At 40.7% G+C, this 20,232-nt stretch overlaps 1 protein-coding gene across 2 annotated transcripts in view; it reads left to right on the top strand.

Moving 5' to 3' along the window:
- NELL1 (neural EGFL like 1) overlaps positions 1-20,232 on the top strand; it is a 932,419-nt gene that overhangs the window by 162,482 nt on the left and 749,705 nt on the right. For both annotated transcript variants that reach the window (XM_073658224.1, XM_073658225.1), the window contains exon 4: positions 14,294-14,464. In XM_073658224.1, coding sequence (XP_073514325.1) covers positions 14,294-14,464 — 171 coding nt within the window. The remainder of the gene's footprint in view (positions 1-14,293; positions 14,465-20,232) is intronic.

Below are 20,232 nucleotides of genomic sequence, written 5' to 3'. Positions count from 1 at the left end.
CTATGCTTTAGTCTGAGGTTCTGCAGCAATTCTTCATGTATTTTCTTGTAGTGACTGTTTCACAAAATGTACAGAATCCCAATTCTTCTTTCTATCAATGCTCCAGTTGCACAGATTGTCATGCACACGTGTGATATTTTCTGCCTCCATATCGTCTGTTGGACATAAAACCGCATCTCTGTGATAATTGTTCACGTTAAGCCGCCATGGAGCTCTTTTCTTATTGGCTGCAGTGCAGTGGTCCTCCATGATGCCTCCATATAGACGGAGTCTTCTGTTCTTCATCTCTGTAGAGTCTTTGCACCTTGCTCTCCTCTCCGCCTGCTGGAAACCACTTTACAACATCTAATTGCTACTCGGATAATTTACTGTGTGTCTGATGAGCTTTGATGGAGATTTTGGAACAAAACCCCTCTACATGCCAGTATTAACATTTGCTAACGCCTCACAAATTGCCCGTACATATGTTCCATTTTACATTCACGCCTTGTAAATGACTCCCATCTCACAGCAGGGAGAAACTTTCCTACAAAAAAGGCTCAATTTGGTGAAAAGAAAGGGAAAAAAAACAGCGGGGAATGGGGGAGGGGGTCTCAGCTCCTCTGTGGATTTGGCCGGAGCGTCTGATATTGGCAAATGAAGATCAATGCCGTCCTAATGGCTACAATAAAGAAATTGGTCCCATTCATCAAGGTGAGAAAGTCTTGTAAGGGGCATCTGGTGTTAACGGCGCCGGGGCTTGGTGGACATTCATCACCCCGTTTATTAAATGATTGCCGCCAGCTGCTGCCGAATTAACGCCAGCCTAATGATTTAACTCCTGGTTTGCTGCAGAAAAGCTGAAGACGTCAATGATTTTCTTTAGCTATTTTTCATTTAAAGGTGTTGCAAAGTTTTGCATTGCATTGTCTGAACTCTGCTCTACTACAACTGTATGAAACTATTCTATAGTGTCCTGCTGCAAAATTGCATGCTGGGAAACACCGCCACTGCCATTCTGTTATACTGCGCCACTCTTGTCAATGGGCTGTGTCTGGTATTGCAGCTTAAAGTGATGAGAGAGGAGGGGGATTTGAACTCTAGCGCCACCTTTTGGATGTAGTGATGCTAATAGTCCACATAAACCCTTTAACGAGCCTTGCTGCATTACTTTGAATAAGAAGCCAAACCAAAAACTCCATTTGAAGACACATGTTTCGGGGTATTTGTCTCTCATCAGTGCAAAGCAAGAAATCTGATTTGGCTGGGTGAGAGGCCTCTGACAGGGGCTATAAGGGGAAATGTTCCCAGTCCGGACACTGATGGCAGCACCCCTCCAGTTTAGGTGATGGCATCACTGGTGAGTTCTCCTCCTGAATACATTGTTTCCTCTCCCTCCTGCTCGGATTCTTACATGTCCTATATACATTACCAGAGAACATACTGGCGTAGGCCGCTCCTGGATTATGCTCAGCATATTGCATTGGAGCTGCCTGTAATATTTAACTTTAATGTGCCAGGAGATGGCTTTGGAGACAAGTTGTAATAACAAGGGAGCAGCTGTTTGCTGTGGGAACGACAGACGCGCCTCGATCAGTTGCGCAGTTTCACCAAGCGAGGCTGACGCCTTCACACCTGTGTTTTATAAATGGACGACATTGGAAAGAGGCAAAGCCTGGCGCATTTACATACAAGAGCGAGAACAAGTGGGACTGAGCCCCCGTGTCCTGCGCTATCGAGGCACCGACTCCATCTATATCTGCCAGGGTTATTTTCAGATTTACATTTATTTTGTCTGTTCTGTTATTCACAGAACTATTCTTCCTATTACCTGGTTCTCTATTTTTATACCAATATCTGCTTTTTTCTTTCTCTCCATGTCTCTTTCTCGTTCTTTTTCTCTTCTTTCTATTCCTCTTATCACCTTTTTTTCTTTTCTTTCTCTGTCTTCCTTGCACTCTTTTGCATGATCTCTTTGTATCCTGTTTATATCTCTATTTTGTTAGATCTATCAATCTCATTTATTTTTTTCTCTCCATTTTTTCTTTCTTAATTCTTTTTCTTTCTGTCTTTTATGTCTTTCATGCACTTGTTTCCATGCTCTCTCTCTCTTTTGTATCCTGTTTTTCTCTCTATTTTTTATATCTATTAATCTCATTTTTTTGTTTTCTCTCCATTTTTTTTCTTTCTCTCCCTTTTCCACTATTTTCTTTTTCTCTTTCTCTTTCATCTTTTCTGTCTTTCACACTCTTTTCCATGCTCTCTTTGTATCCTTTTTATCTCTCTATTTTTTACGTCTATCGATGTCCTCTTTCTTTTTCTTGTTCTTTCATCTTTCTATCTTGTTCTTTTTTCTCACCCTCTTTTCCACTTTTTTTTACTTTTCTCTTTCTTTCTCTTCTTTTTTCTTTCTTTGTCTTTTCTCTTTCACGCACTCCTTCACATTCTCTTTGTATCCTGTTTATCTCTTTTTTTTATATGTATCAATCACATCTTTTTACTTTATGTCCATCTCTCACTCGTTCTCTTTAGCCCTCTTTTCCATTTTTTCTTTCTTTTCTTTCTCTTTCCTGTCTTTCACGTACTCTTCTCTTTGTATCCTGTTTATTTCTTTCTATCTATTTATTCTATTTTGCCCGTATCTGTGATTCAGCCTCTTATTCTACCTCTCCGCTGTACCTGACTATTCTATCATACTGTATATGCCATAAACATGAAGAGACCATGCAGAGCTGCGTGCAGGATTCGGGCTGTTATTGAGCCCATATATCACTCTTATGCTTGAGGATAAATCAAGTGCCTTTGCTTCTTGGCTTCAGCGGTCAGTCGGGGTCTTGGAGCCTGGACCACCACCAGTCATCAGTACTTATAGGAAACCTGTGAGTCTCGTAGCAGTAATTTTTGCAGCATGAATCCCCAAATACAGGTGCCATCATTACAAACCTCACACCAGTATTCCAGAGATCACAGACTTTGGACAGGGAGCCTGGACCATTGCGTCTTGGATGACTAGTCACTGGGGTCGGACCTTCTGACTTCTCTCTACCCTGATCTGTTTGGAACTGACCTGTCAGTCAAGAAGAACTGGGTGGGAAGAAGTCTGAAAGGTCCAACCCCGGTGACTAGTCCTCTAAGACGCATCGGTCCAGGCTCCCTGTACATGGCATGTCTTCTCTGGAGTTGGAGTAAGTGATAGATGTTTGGAATGAAGAAGATGGCCACGACCGGATGCATCAGAGCAGCACACGGTTTGGTTAGGTCCCTTTAACCCTTTATAACCATGGCATGCCATCCTAAATAAGGACCAGTTTTGGGCTTCAATTCCTAAAAAGACAAAAAAAAACTTATAGAAAGTTTAATCATCTATTTTTTTTGTTTGGAATTTGAGTGAAGATCAATGTGATAATTATTAAAGCCCCACAAAAAGGTGTCACCTGCCTGTCCGGAGCGCCCAGTATCGATGCCCTGTGCTCCGCTCATTATGACATCAATCACAAGGTGACAAGACGCCATATCGGTTATTGCTTTTATCGATATGCCACAGACCTCGCTCGCTGTGGTCTTCTAGGTTGAGCAGATTTGTTGGAGATGGGATATGTTGGACGCCTGATGGTTTTGTTTCTTCCATGCGGGTGAAGGGCTCTTTGTGTTATCGGGGGCTGCCTGCCGCCAGGAACTGGAAATATTAATCCGTGCCAAGGGTTCCCGCTTGATAATTTCCTTGTTTAGAGCCGTAGATATGAACTTCCGCGGATAAAAATTTCAGTCTCCGCATCAACCGCAATCACTTCTTCTAGGTTCCCCTTTATGATTAGGATCAGGATCCAGGGAGGAACAGATGTTTCTTAATCTTCATCTTAATAAAGAATGTTTTATAACGAGATTATAAATGGTGGTGCAGCGGATAGGGCTGTTTCTTAAAGTAAAACACACACCAAACGTAGTCATCAAAGTGCATTAATAAGGAGATCCAGGGGTGGAGGGAAGAAAGATTCAAAGGTAGAAGATCTTTATGCCTTTGTAGTCACCGCATAGATGCTCAGCACTGCCATATATACTGTGAAACCAGAGAGGGTACTGATTAGTTGTAGGACCAGGTAGCAAAGTCTCATGGCCTCTTGCTGCACAGAAATGGTCCCCTGCCAACCTTGGCTGCAGCATTATGGGGTGCAGCTCTGTTGGACGAAATATTACCATCCGTTTCTGCGATTTGGTGAACAGACCAGAAAGTCATAACAGACATTAAAGGTATAAATAATTAAGAGAGGAAAAAATCTATTTAATTTTCCCATTTATAGTCACGTGTGATGGTGTTGGGCTTCACAAATTTTGCAGAGCTCGGTTTGTTGGATGTTAGTCGTGGCCAAAAGTTTTGAGACTGACACAATTTGTGGTTTTCACAAAGTTTGCTGCTTCAGTGTTTTTAGATCTTTTAGTCGGATGTTTGCAATTATTAACATTTCAGAATTATTTACACTTTTAATGACAAATATATCAAGATTATATAAAGGCTCAATATTTACAGCGTACGTTGTTTGCTCTTGCAGACGGATATTGGCTTCCGGGCCAAATTCTGACTGATGATGGCCGTTCTTTCCTAATCAGTGCTTGGACTTTATTACAATTTCTGTGTTTTTTGTCACTTTTTGAGGATTCACTGCAGGTTTTCAAACGGATTGAGATTTGGGGAGTTTCCTGGTCATGGACCGAACATTTTAATGTTTTGTTCCCTGGGTCACTTATTTGTCACTTTTGCCTTGTGGCATTGTCTCCATCATGCTGGAAAAAGAATTGTTCATCACACATTGCTCCTAGATGGTCGAGACAAGTTACTCTTGGAAAATTTTGCCGAAGAACACGGCCATGTATAAAGAATGGGATATAAACATCCTCTATGGATGAAAAGCCCCCACCAATGAATGGTCTCAGGAAGCTTTACGGCTAGCATGAGACAGGACTCATGGCAGCGCTCATCTTTCCTTCCCCAGACAACCATTCTTCTAGATGTCCCAAATAGTCTGCAGGCGGCTTCATCAGATATAATAACTGTATCGCAGTGTTCTACGGTCCAATCCCTGTGCTTCCTGCAGAATGTACATTTTTGTTATTTGTCTTGGAGACACATGGCTTCTTTATTGTCCTTCTTGACACCAGGCTGCCTCCAAAAACCCATGCCTCCCTTTGCTTACAAATGCGCTGACACCTGCCTGTTGCCATTCCAGAGCAAGCTCTGCATTGGTGTTGAACTGATCCAGTAGCTGAATCCTGTTTAGTACACAGTACTATCACTTACAGGACTTTCTTGGGTGCCCTGAAACCTTCTTCACAGCAATTGAACCTAATCTTTTGAAGCTGTTGATGATTCAATAAAGAGCTGATTTAGGGGCAATCTTACAAGCAGCAATGTCCTTGCCTGTAAAGCCCTTTTGTTGCAAAGCAATGATGATTGCTCATGTTTGTTAGGAGGCAATCATAGTTAACAGAAGAAGTCAATGATTTCAATCACAAGCCCCCTTTTTTAAAACAACCAGTCTGCTCTTATCCCTTGATTAAATTATATCAGCTGCCTTGTCCTCATTAACACTTTCTCATGAGCTAAGAAGAAGATAACTGATACGTCGTAAGAAGGTAATTTTTTTGGGCAGGGATGAAAATCAGTGGAAATGAGGGGTTTGGGATTAAGTTGATTTTCAAGGCAAGGAATGACTGCAATTTTTTGTTACAGTTAAAGAAAAAAATTCACTATAAAAACTGAAGCAGCAAACTTTGTGAAAACCAAACTTTCTGCCAGAATGTATAGAGCGCAGTTTGCTTATTGGGCACAAGTCACGGTGAAACTACAAGGTGCTAAAAATTATAGTGAATTTACTGGTAACCATGTAAAAAACTGTGAGATATCATCTTGATACTTAATCAATGCAAACGTTAAATAACACGTTCAGCTCTGCTTCATCTGAACACATACTTCATATAGAAGTCTAAACATTTTCATGTATTTTTTCTTGCATTTATTCACTGCTCTTTAGCAATATCCCCAATAATTGTGTCTGGAGAGTTTTACAGTGAGAATGCTGAGGTCTCTGTAGACCGACTGAGTGATTTGGTTGCCACTGATCGTCCTTGGTGAAAAACATGAGAAATGTCGCCACTGATTGCGGGAATGTAAAAGATGAGGATTAATAAATACGGGGTGACAGCGGCCGGATCATTGTGCAGGATTACAGGCGCAGACGGGATAATAACATCACTTTCTGTTTGGACTAAAGTCTCCGGCGTCTTCATGGCACCTGCTAAAACTCATTTACTTTGATCGTTTCTACCGACTTGTCTTCTCCTCATGTGTCGGCTCAGCAGGCACAGACCCCTCCAGCTGCGGCAGGGGGAGCCATAGTCTGGCAGGCTGATTAAAGGTCACGTGCAGAATTCACACTGGGCGACTGCTGCAGCGTTCAAGTGACAGTGAGAGGCGACGTGCGCACCACATCTGCCATCACATGGCTCAATTTCAGATATTGCCCCAGCATCATCAGCTTTTTTTTTAAGGGCGTATTCACTTTTAAAGCAGATTGAATCAATGTGTTTTATCTGTAACAGAAAATGCATAAAAAATTGCAGCAAAATCTAGTGTGTTTTTTTACATTTTTTAAATGGTTTAAACTACACCCCAACTACATCATGTGAATACATCCCAAAAATGGTGATCCCAAAAATGATAATCTTTACTCTTAAAGGGGTTGTCCAGCTTTGTGCTACAATACACTGTGCAGACACTGGGCCCCCAATGAAAATTCTATATATTTTTTTGTAGGAATTCAGTGTGCCAGTCACGAGAAATCTAGTGTAGAAGCCGCTATATGATCTGGATGGAAATCTTCAACGCTCTACTTTCTGCCTGATTTGTGGATGTAAATCTGAAACAGTACAGGATAAGTAATGAAATACACGTACTCCAGAGCTGCACTCACTATTCTGCTGGTGCAGTCACTGTGTACATACATTACATTACTGATCCTGTACTGATCCTGAGTTACATCCTGTATTATACTCCAGAGCTGCACTCACTATTTTGCTGGTGGAGTCACTATGTACATACATTACTGACCATGCACTCATCCTGAGTTACATTCTGTATTATACTCCAGAGCTGCACTCACTATTCTGCTGGTGCAGTCACTGTGTACATACATTACATTACTGATCCAGTACTGATCCTGAGTTACATCCTGTATTATACTCCAGAGCTGCACTCACTATTCTGCTGGGGCAGTCACTGTTTACATACATTACATTACTGATCCTGTACTGATCCTGAGTTACATCCTGTATTATACTCCAGAGCTGCACTCACTATTCTGCTGGGGCAGTCACTGTTTACATACATTACATTACTGATCCTGAGTTACATCCTGTATTATACTCCAGAGCTGCACTCACTATTCTGCTGGTGCAGTCACTGTGTACATACATTACATTACTGATCCTGTACTGATCCTGAGTTACATCCTGTATTATACTCCAGAGCTGCACTCACTATTCTGCTGGTGCAGTCACTGTGTACATACATTACATTACTGATCCTGTACTGATCCTGAGTTACATCCTGTATTATACTCCAGAGCTGCACTCACTATTCTGCTGGTGCAGTCACCGTGTACATACATTACTGATCCTGTACTGATCCTGTATTATACTCCAGAGCTGCACTCACTGTTCTGCAGGTGCAGTCACTGTGTACATACATTACATTACTGATCCTGAGTTACATCCTGTATTATACTCCAGAGCTGCACTCACTATTCTGCTGGTGCAGTCATTGTGTACATACATTACATTACTGATCCTGTACTGATCCTGAGTTACATCCTGTATTATACTCCAGAGCTGCACTCACTATTCTGCTGGTGCAGTCACTGTGTACATACATTACATTACTGATCCTGAGTTACATCCTGTATTATACTCCAGAGCTGCACTCACTATTCTGCTGGTGGAGTCACTGTGTACATACATTACATTACTGATCCTGTACTGATCCTGAGTTACATTCTGTATTATACTCCAGAGCTGTACTCACTATTCTGCTGGTGCAGTCACTGTGTACATACATTACATTATTGATCCTGTACTGATCCTGAGTTATATCCTGTGTTATACTCCAGAGCTGCACTTACTATTCTGCTGGTGCAGTCACTGTGTACATACATTACATTACTGATCCTGTACTGATCCTGAGTTATATCCTGTATTATACTCCAGAGCTGCACACTCTATTCTGCTGGTGCAGTCACTGTGTACATACATTACATTACTGATCCTGTACTGATCCTGACTTACATCCTGTATTATACTCCAGAGCTGCACTCACTATTCTGCTGGTGCAGTCACTGTGTACATACATTACATTATTGATCCTGTACTGATCCTGAGTTATATCCTGTATTATACTCCAGAGCCACACTCCCTATTCTGCTGATGCAGTCAAATTTTACATACAATTGTAGGTGGTTGTGTTAAAAAGTGACGGCCACTAGAGGGAGCTCGGAAGTTTACTGCATACTGAATATGCAGTCAGTATTCAGTGAGCTCCCTCTATTGGTGATTACAGGCAGGCTGTATCTCAAAGTGAAATGAATGCTGTTCTTCAGTGTTCACTTTTAAGACTTTAAAGGTCATATTACCATTCAATGATCTTAGTAAGAAGGCCCAGGATCTGACAGCTTGAAGTAATGGTGGCTGTCGCAGTGAGTAAGGATTTTTTCTTTTGTGCAGCTGCTCTTGGGATCAGAGTCTGAAACTTCTGCTGGTGATGGAATGAAGAAGTGGAGGGGATTCATTACGAGTCGTCTGGATGGATTTAGCGTGTAATTATCCTACATCTGCGCCATTAGGAGCCGGTAAATAAGCCTCATTGTGGTGGTGTCTTGTGAATCGGTGGCGGGTTTTACGCCATCCGTTGGCTTTGGGTTCCTCTCTGAATTATTCCCGAGCTTTATACCATTGCACGGTGTCGCAGCTGCAGAGCGGAAACGTGCTTCAGTGGTGAAGCTGTAAATGTCACAGGTCGAGCAGCGGCATCTGAGCCGAGCGTTCAGCCGAGAGCTTGATGGATGCTGCAGATATTTGTGCCTACAAGCCTGGGGGAAATCACTTCTGAATTATTGGCCACTGCCAACTAACAAAGGCGCTCCATAGATCTCTGCGTCCCCGGCTGAATTGTTTAAAATAAAAAAGTGTTCTGGACGAAACGCAGAAAATATTTTAATTCGGCAGCGGCACTGTCTGCAGCCACGTACACCGCCATATTAAATGTGAAGGGGAGAACAACCAACAAATGCAGGGGGGGCGTCCATCACACTGCACCATCAAAGATACAGGAGGTGAACCTGCATTTACAGTTAAAGGGCGTGTGTACTTTTGCAACCAGATTTTCCTTTATTTCTTCAATATATCTAAAATGGGAAAAAAAAAAAGTTTGCAAATGGATTTGTTTAAAAATCTGTTTAGTGTACGCAGCTCCTATCCCAAGCTATGTATCTCCATGGTTACAATAGCCTGATCCTGCAGTCTTATGTTTCCTACTTCAGTCCACTCCATTTTCTATTGGCTGCAGAGAGCAGAGAGAATAATGTAACACAGGACTGCAGGGTCAGACTACACAGGGATTGTTTGTTGTCTGTTACCATGGAGACACATGAGCTGACTGATACATTGTAGAATACTAGACAGACAGTAAGATTTGTGCTTTTTCCATGTATTTATGTCACGCATCGTCTGTTTGTAATGGATGCTATTGTAGCAAGTCATCAGCTGTGAAGTATTAGGTTTATACTGTTTTTTTAGCCTCTGGATGTTTCCATTTACTGACAACAAGCTGCATACTTATAAACTTTGTCAATTGATACAAAATCAGTTTGAAAGTTTTTTATTGTGAAATGTTTCAGCTTTACATGCCAAAGTTCCTTTTAATCATTATGTCCAATAGTGCCATTTATGAGAAGGACTGACCTGAAGGAGACATGAGAAATGCTTATTTATGTAGGGGGGATTTCGGTGCATTTCTAGCAGTTGGAGCTGAGACCTAAGATAACCCATAATCTAGAAAAGTAAATTTTAGGAGACTTGTGACCTTAACACTGCAAAAATTATCAGTGTAGCCATGAAACGTACCCATAGGCGGTCGTTATCGGGGAAAAGACAGTCCTTTAGGGCTGCAAAGGTCGGTATAAGTTTGTTAGGCTATGTTCACACTTTGCGTTTTTGCTGCGGTTTCTTATGCAAATTAAAAGCTGTGTTTTACAGCACCAGCAAAAGCGATGAGATTTCAGAAATCTCATGAACACCCATTGTTTTTTTTTCCCTGACTGAATTGGAAAACTGCTGCGTTTTTGCAAACTGCAGCATTTCCTTTTTAGCAGTTTTTTCAGCATTTTTGCAGCATTTTTTCAGCCATAGAAAGCAGTGAGTAAGTGCAAAAATGCAGCAAAAAGTAAATGCAGGTATCAGATTTTGCTTTGTTTTTTTTTTTGTGAAAAAAAAACAGGTACATCAATATGGGAAACCCATTTATTTTTGTTATTTTCCCAAGTTTAAACCATAATATCTTTGGTGTTCTCACCTGACAGTTAGGATTAAACTGTTTAATTAAATTAGTGATGTATGAAAAGAAACATTGGCTGACCAAGGTGTGAAATTGAACAATACCTGAGCAACTGAAGGACTGACCAAAGTGTGAAAGGAAACAGTGTCCTACAAACTCAATGCTCTGCCAATGTCTTAGGTAAACTATTCTGGACCAATTTGTCTTCCTCTGCTGATACTTTATAATATCAGTATTATAAATAAAGTATATCATATTATACTGATATTTTAAATGGTGTATTTTTTCATGAACTCATATGAACTTTTTTGTTCAGAATAGTCACTATTTTCTCAAACATAAAAATCTTTTTCCACTAAATAAGTTTGATCAAATTGCCCTTTTTTTACCAAAAATAGTTTCATGGTTTCACATACAGTCTGTCTTCCACTGGTGACCTGTGTTCATGCTTCTGTGGTGGAAGCAAAGCTGAACTTTGGGATCCTAAAAAATGCAGCAAAACTTGTTTTTGTAAGCAGCTACTTTACTATCAATAGAGCAGAGAAAAAAACGCAGCAAAAATGCAACGTGTGAACATAGACTTCTGTTTTTTGCGCTGTGGAATGTATCGCATAACAGCATCTTGGTTGATATAATAGTGACTATAAGGTCCAACCTCCAGGATTTCTAATGGAACAGACAGAATTATATCGGAATGTTCACCGTTACAAAAGCTTCGCCTATTTTTGCACTGGGAAAATATTTGTCTAGAATTTTCAGAAACGATACAAGCAGTCAAAGAAAATTCAGGACTGTTGGCAAATCTGGAGGATACTCAGCCCTCATTAGTTATTCTTAAAGGGCGTGTATCATCAGAAAAATGACGTATTGCTTATATCAGGTTTTTGTATTTATATGTATTTTTAAATAATATTTTGCAATGTTGTTTTTCTTACTTAATATTTTGATCTTTATTAAAGAACAAATACAAGAATTGTCTATTCTGACATTTTCACACTGGCTACTGGGGCTTGATTACACTCATACTTCCCTTTATTTCAGGAAGAGTTTACAGTAGTTTTCTTATGATCAGAAGCAGGATCACAACTATAAATATACTACATTACTAATTGGAGCTATTTGCTAATAATATTATTATCACCCCTGCTACATATTGGCATATGATCTTGGAGATGGGAATACCCCTTTAAGTTAAAGTGTAAAAAAGCCCTAGTGGCCAGTGGGAAAATTGCAAGATTTTTGTTTGTATTATTATCCCTTTAGTGACCAACAGATGTCTGTTTACTGACCTGTGATATAAGAGACTAGCGTTCCCGCTAGGTGATAATCCTGTAGCTGTCACCTGTACACTATAGCTGACAACTTGCTGCATCAGCCATGATCAGTGTTGGCACCGACCATGCACGTTTAACCCCTTAGATTCTGCTGTCAATAGTGACTACAGAATCTAAATAGTTAACAGAGAGTGGGGGCTTCCTCTTTAACCTCATCGGCACCCTGAGACCTTGATTGTGTGGCCCTGATGTTTGCAATGACAGTTCATGGCGAAATAACAGCCTTAGAGTCTTCCGGCTATAGCGGCCTGTACAGAAGTTATCAAAATTTAGGTGGTAAAAATAAACTTTTTCATTCTCGTCATGCCACTTTCCATTTCTTCCTGAAAAGAACCAGAAGGGTTAATGAAGTACCTGAAAGCAATTTTAAATATGTTGAGAGGTGCGGTTTCTAAAGTGGTATGCCTTTTGGGTGGTTTCCAACATATAGGACCCCCAAAGTCACTTCAAAACTGAACAGGTCCCTATAAGAATAAGTTTTGTAAATTTCCTTGAAAAAATGAAAAATTGCTTCTACATTTTTAAACCTTTTCAAATGCTAAAAAAATAAAAACGCTCTACTAATGGTGCTGATGTAAAGCAGAGATGAGGGAAACGTGATTTATTAATGTTTTTGTGTGGAATGACTATTGGGATAAAAGGGATAGTCATTCAAAGCTTGAAAATTGCAATTTTTAAAACATTTTTGTCAAATTTCTGACATTTTTATAAATAAACGCAAAACATATCAACCTAAATTTACCATTATTATAACGTATCTTGTGTCACAAAAAAAAACAACTCAAAATCAAAGGGATATGTTGAAGCGTTCCAGAGTTATTACTACATAAAGTGACACTGGTCAGATTTTAAAACAATTGATCCGGTCACTAAGGGGTTATTATGATTGTTGTTGTTCTTACTATCTGTGGTAAAAATAATAATATTAACATGTTATAATTTTTTTCTTATGAAATGTTTAAATCCATGTAACACACACACCTGATTTAAACAAAAGGTAATTTCTTGATCTCACATGCCCTTTAAACCCTTTGCTTGGGGGTACATACTTAATAACATTAGTGTTAATGGCATAAGAATGTTTGATGAACAGCTAAACTTTCTTTTTTTTTTTTCAATGATTTTGTCCTGCTTAGAAAGTTTTGAAACTTTTGCAAATTATTTTTAGGTGATTTGTTTTTAATTCCTGTAAAGGTATTGCATGTAATTGTCTTCCCTACGTCTTCTTTTCCCTATTTACCTGCCTTCAGCTACATTTTTATCGGCGCTTTCTCATGTGGAGTACAGATGATGGCAGTGATGGGTCAGCACCTGTGTTCTCCTTTGACTGAGTTTTTCATGGATGGCCTTCGTACTAATGATAGTCTATGGTGTAGTTCACGTGTCAATTTTTTTTTTTTTTTTCGGAAAAAGACTTGTCTGATATTGATCCGAGGGTCTGATCAAACTTGCCAATTGAAGTCTAGGGGTTCATGAAAAAAATCGAACAGCACTTGGATGTCATCATTGTGCTGTCTCTTTTTCATGGACTCTTAGGAGAAACTTGAGAAATTTCCATTAGTTTTTTTTTTTTATTTACGAGAAAAACTAATAAAACTCCAAACTGGCCAAACTCTGATGAAGCTCTGATCAAAAACATTGTTGAAACTTGGACTGTTTTTTGCATACGAGAAATGAGACTGAACTCTGGGGATGCACAGCTGCAGGAGATTGTTCTGATCAGCACAACACTCAGAGGAGGACACAGGTGCTGACCCATCACTGCCATCATCTGTACTCCACATTCCGAAATCAATGGTGAATAGATTGGGGGAAAGCAATGGTTTGGAAGATGATTTACATGCATTTTTTTTTTACAGGAATGAAGACAAATCTCCTAATAAAGTGATTTGCAAAAGTTTTCAAAACTTTCAATTATAGACAAAATTATGAAAAAGTTTTGTTATTCTTTAAGTACCAACCTCTGTCTTGTGCAGGATAAAGCTGGGAACCCCTCTTCTTTTGAGTGGGAGTGTATATCCTCACCCTTTACTAGCCTCCTAGGACTGTACTCCCCTCTCTGGAGGGGGTAAGAAATAACCCTTGAGTGCACAAAGCACCATATTTAGGTAAACCGACACAATGGTATGTGCCCTCTTTGCAGTGTAGCCTTTTATTATGCTTTTTGTCGGTTTCTCTCAAGGTGCTGGAGAGAAAAATGTAAGTTTTTATTCTTTATCACGTAATTCATAAAAAATTCTGCAGGAAGCGATTGTTTCCTTGTGAGATTCGGCGTAGGACTGTTGTGAGCAGATGGGCGCACTCCAAAGCCCGGCACCGCGGATGCGAGCGCTTTACACGAACCTGGAGAGACGTTCCCTCATCTCCTTCTGTTTTCTCGTAGCTTCTTTGAACTGGAAAGCAGCGGTTTAAGGGATGAAATCAGATACCACTACAGGTTTAATGGGAAGTCAAGAACCGAAGCTTTTCCCTATCGACTGGCAGATGGGCAGTGGCACAAAATCGCTCTGACGGTCAGCGGCTCCCACGTCCTCATCCACGTGGACTGCAACAAGTGAGTACAAACTCTGGAAAATTATAGTTTTTACTTTTGAATTATAGCAATTTTTTTAATTGGATGTTCTACATAGGAATGTATGTTAATTATTTAATGAGAAAATTGCTCGTCTATTAATTAATTCCCCTATATATCCTGCATCAAAGATGGCAGAGGGCATTGTACCCAATTTGCAGTAGATTCCTGTCGTCATTCTTCAAAGTGGACAACCAAGATCTTAATGGATGACTTACGTGATGTCCGATAAATCCCCTTCACAATCGCCAAACCTAAATGATTCCTCTTAAGTGTATTTGCATTATATAAGGTCTTCTTTAAATAATGCATTCCGTGTTGATTTAATTTCTTAATATATCCTTGTTGCAGATGCAGCTATTTCTTTTGATATCAAACATCAAATCCTTTATATAAATTATGAAATTCTGCGTTCCAGCTACCACCAATAGGGGGAGCTCACTGCATATGATTTATACATTGAACTGCATAGTCTGTATGCAGTAAGCTCCCTCTAGTGGTGGCTGCAGGAAGCTTGAATTTTATCATGGTCAAATGAACAGCATTTGTTAATTGTATTTTCTCACGTAGATTTGTTTTTGGAACTTTCTAGAATGAAACAATTTATTTGAATGGTTTTAAGAATTTGTATATTTGTGTAATTTGTTGATATTTGATTGAATGATGAACTGTAGGAATTTCTTCACATGGCCTTAAAGAGATTCCCTTGAAGGAGAAAGGAAGTAATCTGCTCTTGTAAATCTGACATAGTGCAAATCATTTAGCATTGCCTCAGTTATTTTAATGTAAATGTGCATCAAGTTTACATGCCTGAGTGAGGATGAAGTAGTGTTATGTATGTACAGCAGCAGAATAGTGAGTGCAGCTCTGGAGTATAATACAGGATGTAACTCAGGATCAGTACAGGGTAAGTAATGTAATGTATGTACACAGTGACTGCACCAGCAGAATAGTGAGTGCAGCTCTGGAGTATAATACAGGATGTAACTCGGGATCAGTACAGGATCAATAATGTAATGTATGTACACAGCGACTGCACCAGCAGAATAGTGAGTGCAGCTCTGGAGTATTATACAGGATGTAACTCAGGATCAGTAATGTATGTACACAGTGACTGCAGCAGCAGAATAGTGAGTGCAGCTCTGGAGTATAGTACAGGATGTAACTCAGGATCAGTACAGGATCAGTAATGTAATATATGTACACAGTGACTGCACCAGCAGAATAGTGAGTGCAACTCTGGAGTATTATACAGAATGTAACTCAGGATCAGTACAGGATAAGTAATGTAATGTATGTACACAGTGACTGCACCAGCAGATTAGTGAGTGCAGCTCTGGGGTATAATACAGGATGTAACTCAGGATCAGTACAGGATCAGTAATGTAATGTATGTACACAGTGACTGCACCAGCAGAATAGTGAGTGCAGCTCTGGAGTATAATACATGATGTAACTCAGGATCAGTACAGGATCAGTAATGTAATGTATGTACACAGTGACTGCACCAGCAGAATAGTGAGTGCTGCTCTGGAGTATAATACAGGATGTAACTCAGGATCAGTACAGGATCAGTAATGTAATGTATGTACACAGTGACTGCACCAGCAGAATAGTGAGTGCAGCTCTGGAGTATAATACAGGATGTAACTCAGGATCAGTAGAGGATCAGTAATGTAATGTATGTACACAGTGACTGCACCAGCAGAATAGTGAGTGCAGCTCTGGAGTATAATACAGGATGTAACTAAGGATCAGTAATGTATGTATACAGTGACTGCACCAGCAGAATAGTGAGTGCAGCTCTGGAGTATAATACAGGATGTAACTCGGGATCAGTAATGTATGTGCACAGTGCCGTATATTTTTATATAGATCTATTCTCCATGTAACCTGTACGTTGCTGCTCTGCGGTGGTTCTACATATATATGTTATTTGTGGCCGCTCTATGTCTGTCCTTGGGCGTCCGCCTTCCTTGCTGTAGAGCTGCGGTCCAGGTTGGTGGTGTGAGTAGTGTTGATGCTCCTGTGAACATTGTAGCCTTTCTTTTAAGTCTCGTCTTATCTGCTGCGATGTGTTTGAAGTACAGAAGTGAAGCCGTGTACTTTTATCAAGCCGGCAATTCTCCAGTTGAATATAAAGCCGCGTGTTTTATTTGTACGGGCGTTTGAATTCGTTGCGTTCTCTTGCGTGCTCCCTAAGTGCTTAAGTAGTTCGCTCTGTTTTCTCTGCGCTTTAAATGTCGACCTTTCTACATCAGAAGCCGTAGAAATCTGCATTATTTTCCTGCGACGAATCCCCGGGCTCATTTGGTAAATGTAATAAGCGCAGGATCTCCGCAACAATAATCTGTTCTTAAACTGTAAATAATAGACGGCGGCCCCCGATTCTCCAAAGTGTCATGTCAAGTGAATCGGAGGCAACAGATGCAGCTCCTGAACGGCGCTGTGCACATTGAGAATCACCGGCAGCATTAAAGCTCAAATGTGATTTCCTGTTTAATTATATGGAGTTAACTGGAGCTTGGGTCTTTCTGGAGATCTCCTTCCACATCCCACCAGGCGCCCGGTCTCCAAGGATCTTCCATGTTCCACCCCCTTGTATGATTTTTTGGGTTTCACCTGCCTTCTCTGAGATCCCCCCACATTAGGGTCCGGTTTCCCATTTATCCAATGATCCACATAGGTTATTATTAGATATTTTTGGCTGCACTTTTTGGAAATTTGGCACTTTGACACTTTGTCAGAGGTGACAGGAGGTATTGTTACTATCCGTGAGGCATGATTACATTGTAGGGGGCACCCGGCAGAATGTAGAGGGGCAGAATGTGGCAAAATTACAACCTAGAGAGCACAAGGGCAAATTATTACTTTACAGAGAGCACAGTGCGGGCGATGTTGCCTGCGGAGGCGCTATTTCTATTTGTGAGCGGGATGGGGCTGCATTTTAGTGCACAGCAAAGCTTGAGATCTTGTAGTTTTCTCTCTGTCTACTGAGCCTCATAATAGACTTGAAACTACCTGTTCAAAGGCAAGATTATAATGACAGGTATCCCCTTTATATAGATACTACTGGCAATACGTGATGTCACAGCTCACCTCCTCCTCCTCCTCCTGTACAATGACTAATAATAACACCTCTATATCCAGTAGATAACACAGGATCCAATATTCACAATACGTGATGTCACAGTTCACCTCCTCCCACTCCTGTACAATGACTGATAACACCTCTATATACAGTAGATAACACAGGATCCACCATTCACAATAGGTGATGTCACAGCTCACCTCCTCCTCCTGTACAATGACTGATAACACCTCTATATACAGTAGAAAACACAGGATCCACCATTCACAATAAAGGATGTCACGGCTCACCTCCTCCTCCTCCTGTACAATGACTGATAGCACAGGATCCATCATTCACAATAGGGGATGTCACAGCTTACCTCCTCCTGTACAATGACTGATAACACCTCTATATACAGTAGATATCACAGGATCCACCATTCACAATAGGTGATATCACAGCTGATCCTCCTCCCCCTCCTGTACAATGACTGATAACCCCTCTATATACAGCTGATCACACAGGATCCATCATTCACAATAGATGTCACAGCTCACCTCCTCCCCCTCCTGTACAATGACTGATAACACCTCTATATACAGCTGATCACACAGGATCCATCATTCACAATAGGGGATGTAACAGCTCACCTTCTCCACCTCCTGTACAATGAACTCTGTACAGGTCACTGAGCATGCCCACAACCCTCTTGCTTAGATTTCTGTACCTGTACCTGTCCTGTGCCCCTGGGGGCTGCCATGAAGCCCCTTTCTATATGCTGCCCTCCTGATTTGCATCGCTCGGCGTGTGTTCACACCCGTTCTGTGCCGCAGACCTTTGAGGTCCGACCCTCATCACACACCCGTATTTATTCAATGTTTTATTTTCTAGTTCAGTGAAATCTGGTAAAGCAGTAATTAGCGCTTTATATTTAGCCGCACGAGCGCTGATGACAATAACAGGGTTGTGCACAGTTGTTTTTCTGCTTCACATAACAGGAGCGCCGGCGCGTTCTTACAGATAAATGGATTCTCTCCGCTGTCATTTAATAATTTCTGGATGAAAGGGTTAATTTAAAGGAGACTGATAAAATGTTTTTGTGCCGTACACATAGCAATTATCGGTAATGATTTTCGCTCGGATTGTAGGAAAAAGCAGTAAAGGGATTTTTCTTTAGGTTTTATGGACTGATTGCTTAGGGGTCAGAAAATATGTTCTGTAATATTCCAAAGCAGAAGGCAAGAAAACAAGTCTCCATCTGACGGACTCACCACATCCATGTATTACATGAAGCAGCTGATTGATTTTTATGAGCTCGGTGTAATATTTAATTTTTCCAGTGGTGGCGCTGCAGGGAAATTCATCACTTGCTTTCCTACAGATGGGATCCACATGTAACGTATAACGGAACATTCTGCCACTTCATAGGATGAGACCACGTTGTGCTTCAGGCTGCTTATGGCTTTAGCTCCTGCTCACCATGGTGGCCGGTGGGCGCACGAATCCCATGCTAATGGACTCCAGGTCTGCCATGTACGGAAGACTTTGCCAGTGACGGAGACTAATAGGCTGTCGGTCAGGATAAATAGGCAGACGTGCAAAATCTACGGCCCCACAGCAGATGATTGCATGTCCAAGTCTCCTTGTGGGACTGATAAATAATCATTAGTGGGACTACTGGGCCAAAAAGTTGGCTAGGTGTTTGGAAGCCCTGGGTGGGCGATTCTAGAAGGGGCTAGGTTGGGTACAGGGCTTAAAGGGAATTTATTAGTAGGATCAACCCTTCTAAGCCGTCTATATGGGCATGTAGGTCATAAGAAGCTGAATAAAATGATACCTTGATATCTGCCATCCGATGTCTTATTCCAGAGAAATCAATGTTTTTCTTAATATGTAAATGAGCTGTTAAGATCTATGGGCCGGACATAGATCTCCCTGAGAATCTGCCTCCACAGCTTATTGTAAATGAAAGGCGGTGTCACCAGTGTGAGACATGTAGATCAAGAGAGCAGACTGTCAGTCATTACATGTCTCACACTGGAAACATCTCCTGGAGGCAGAATCTCAGGAAGATCTATGTCCGGCCCATAGATCTTAACGGCTCATTTACATATTAAGAAAAACATTGATTTCTCTGGAATAAAATATCAGATCACAGATATCAAGGTATCATTTTATTCAGCTTCCTATGACCTATGTGCCCATATAGACAGCTTAGGAGGGTTGATCCTACTGGCAGATTCCCTTTAATCATCCCCTGAAATGTTGACATCTACATTTGTACAATTTGTATTGCTACATTTCTAACAGCTCGAACTATTAAAACGATCTTACAATTGTTCTCCCATGTGGTAAAAAATAGAGGTAAAAAAAATGCTGAAACTCCTGATTCACGTTCCAGTAAAAGGAAAAAAAGTGATCAAAAAGACTCGTACCCTGAAATTGTACCCATAAAAACTACAAGTCTTCCAAGGTAAGAACAGTCACACAGCTCCGCCAACAGAAAAATACAGTTATGGAAAAAAAATAGCTTGAATACTATGCCCAAAGTACGGTCACTAGTGGGTTAAAGGAAAAATTTAAGGATCCCCTGGTCCACAGACGGTGAATTTCTAGAACAAAGACTTCACGTAAAAGTAAAGCATTACCTGCAAACATTCATAGAAAACAGTCAGAT

This window comes from Phyllobates terribilis, unplaced genomic scaffold (assembly GCF_046119375.1).
Source record: "Phyllobates terribilis strain yellow unplaced genomic scaffold, ASM4611937v1 Scaffold_13__5_contigs__length_258822181, whole genome shotgun sequence".
In the NCBI taxonomy this organism is placed as follows: Eukaryota; Metazoa; Chordata; class Amphibia; order Anura; family Dendrobatidae; genus Phyllobates; species Phyllobates terribilis.
The sequence above is the reverse complement of the archived record's forward strand: the minus strand, read 5'-3'. Positions and strand labels throughout refer to the sequence as shown.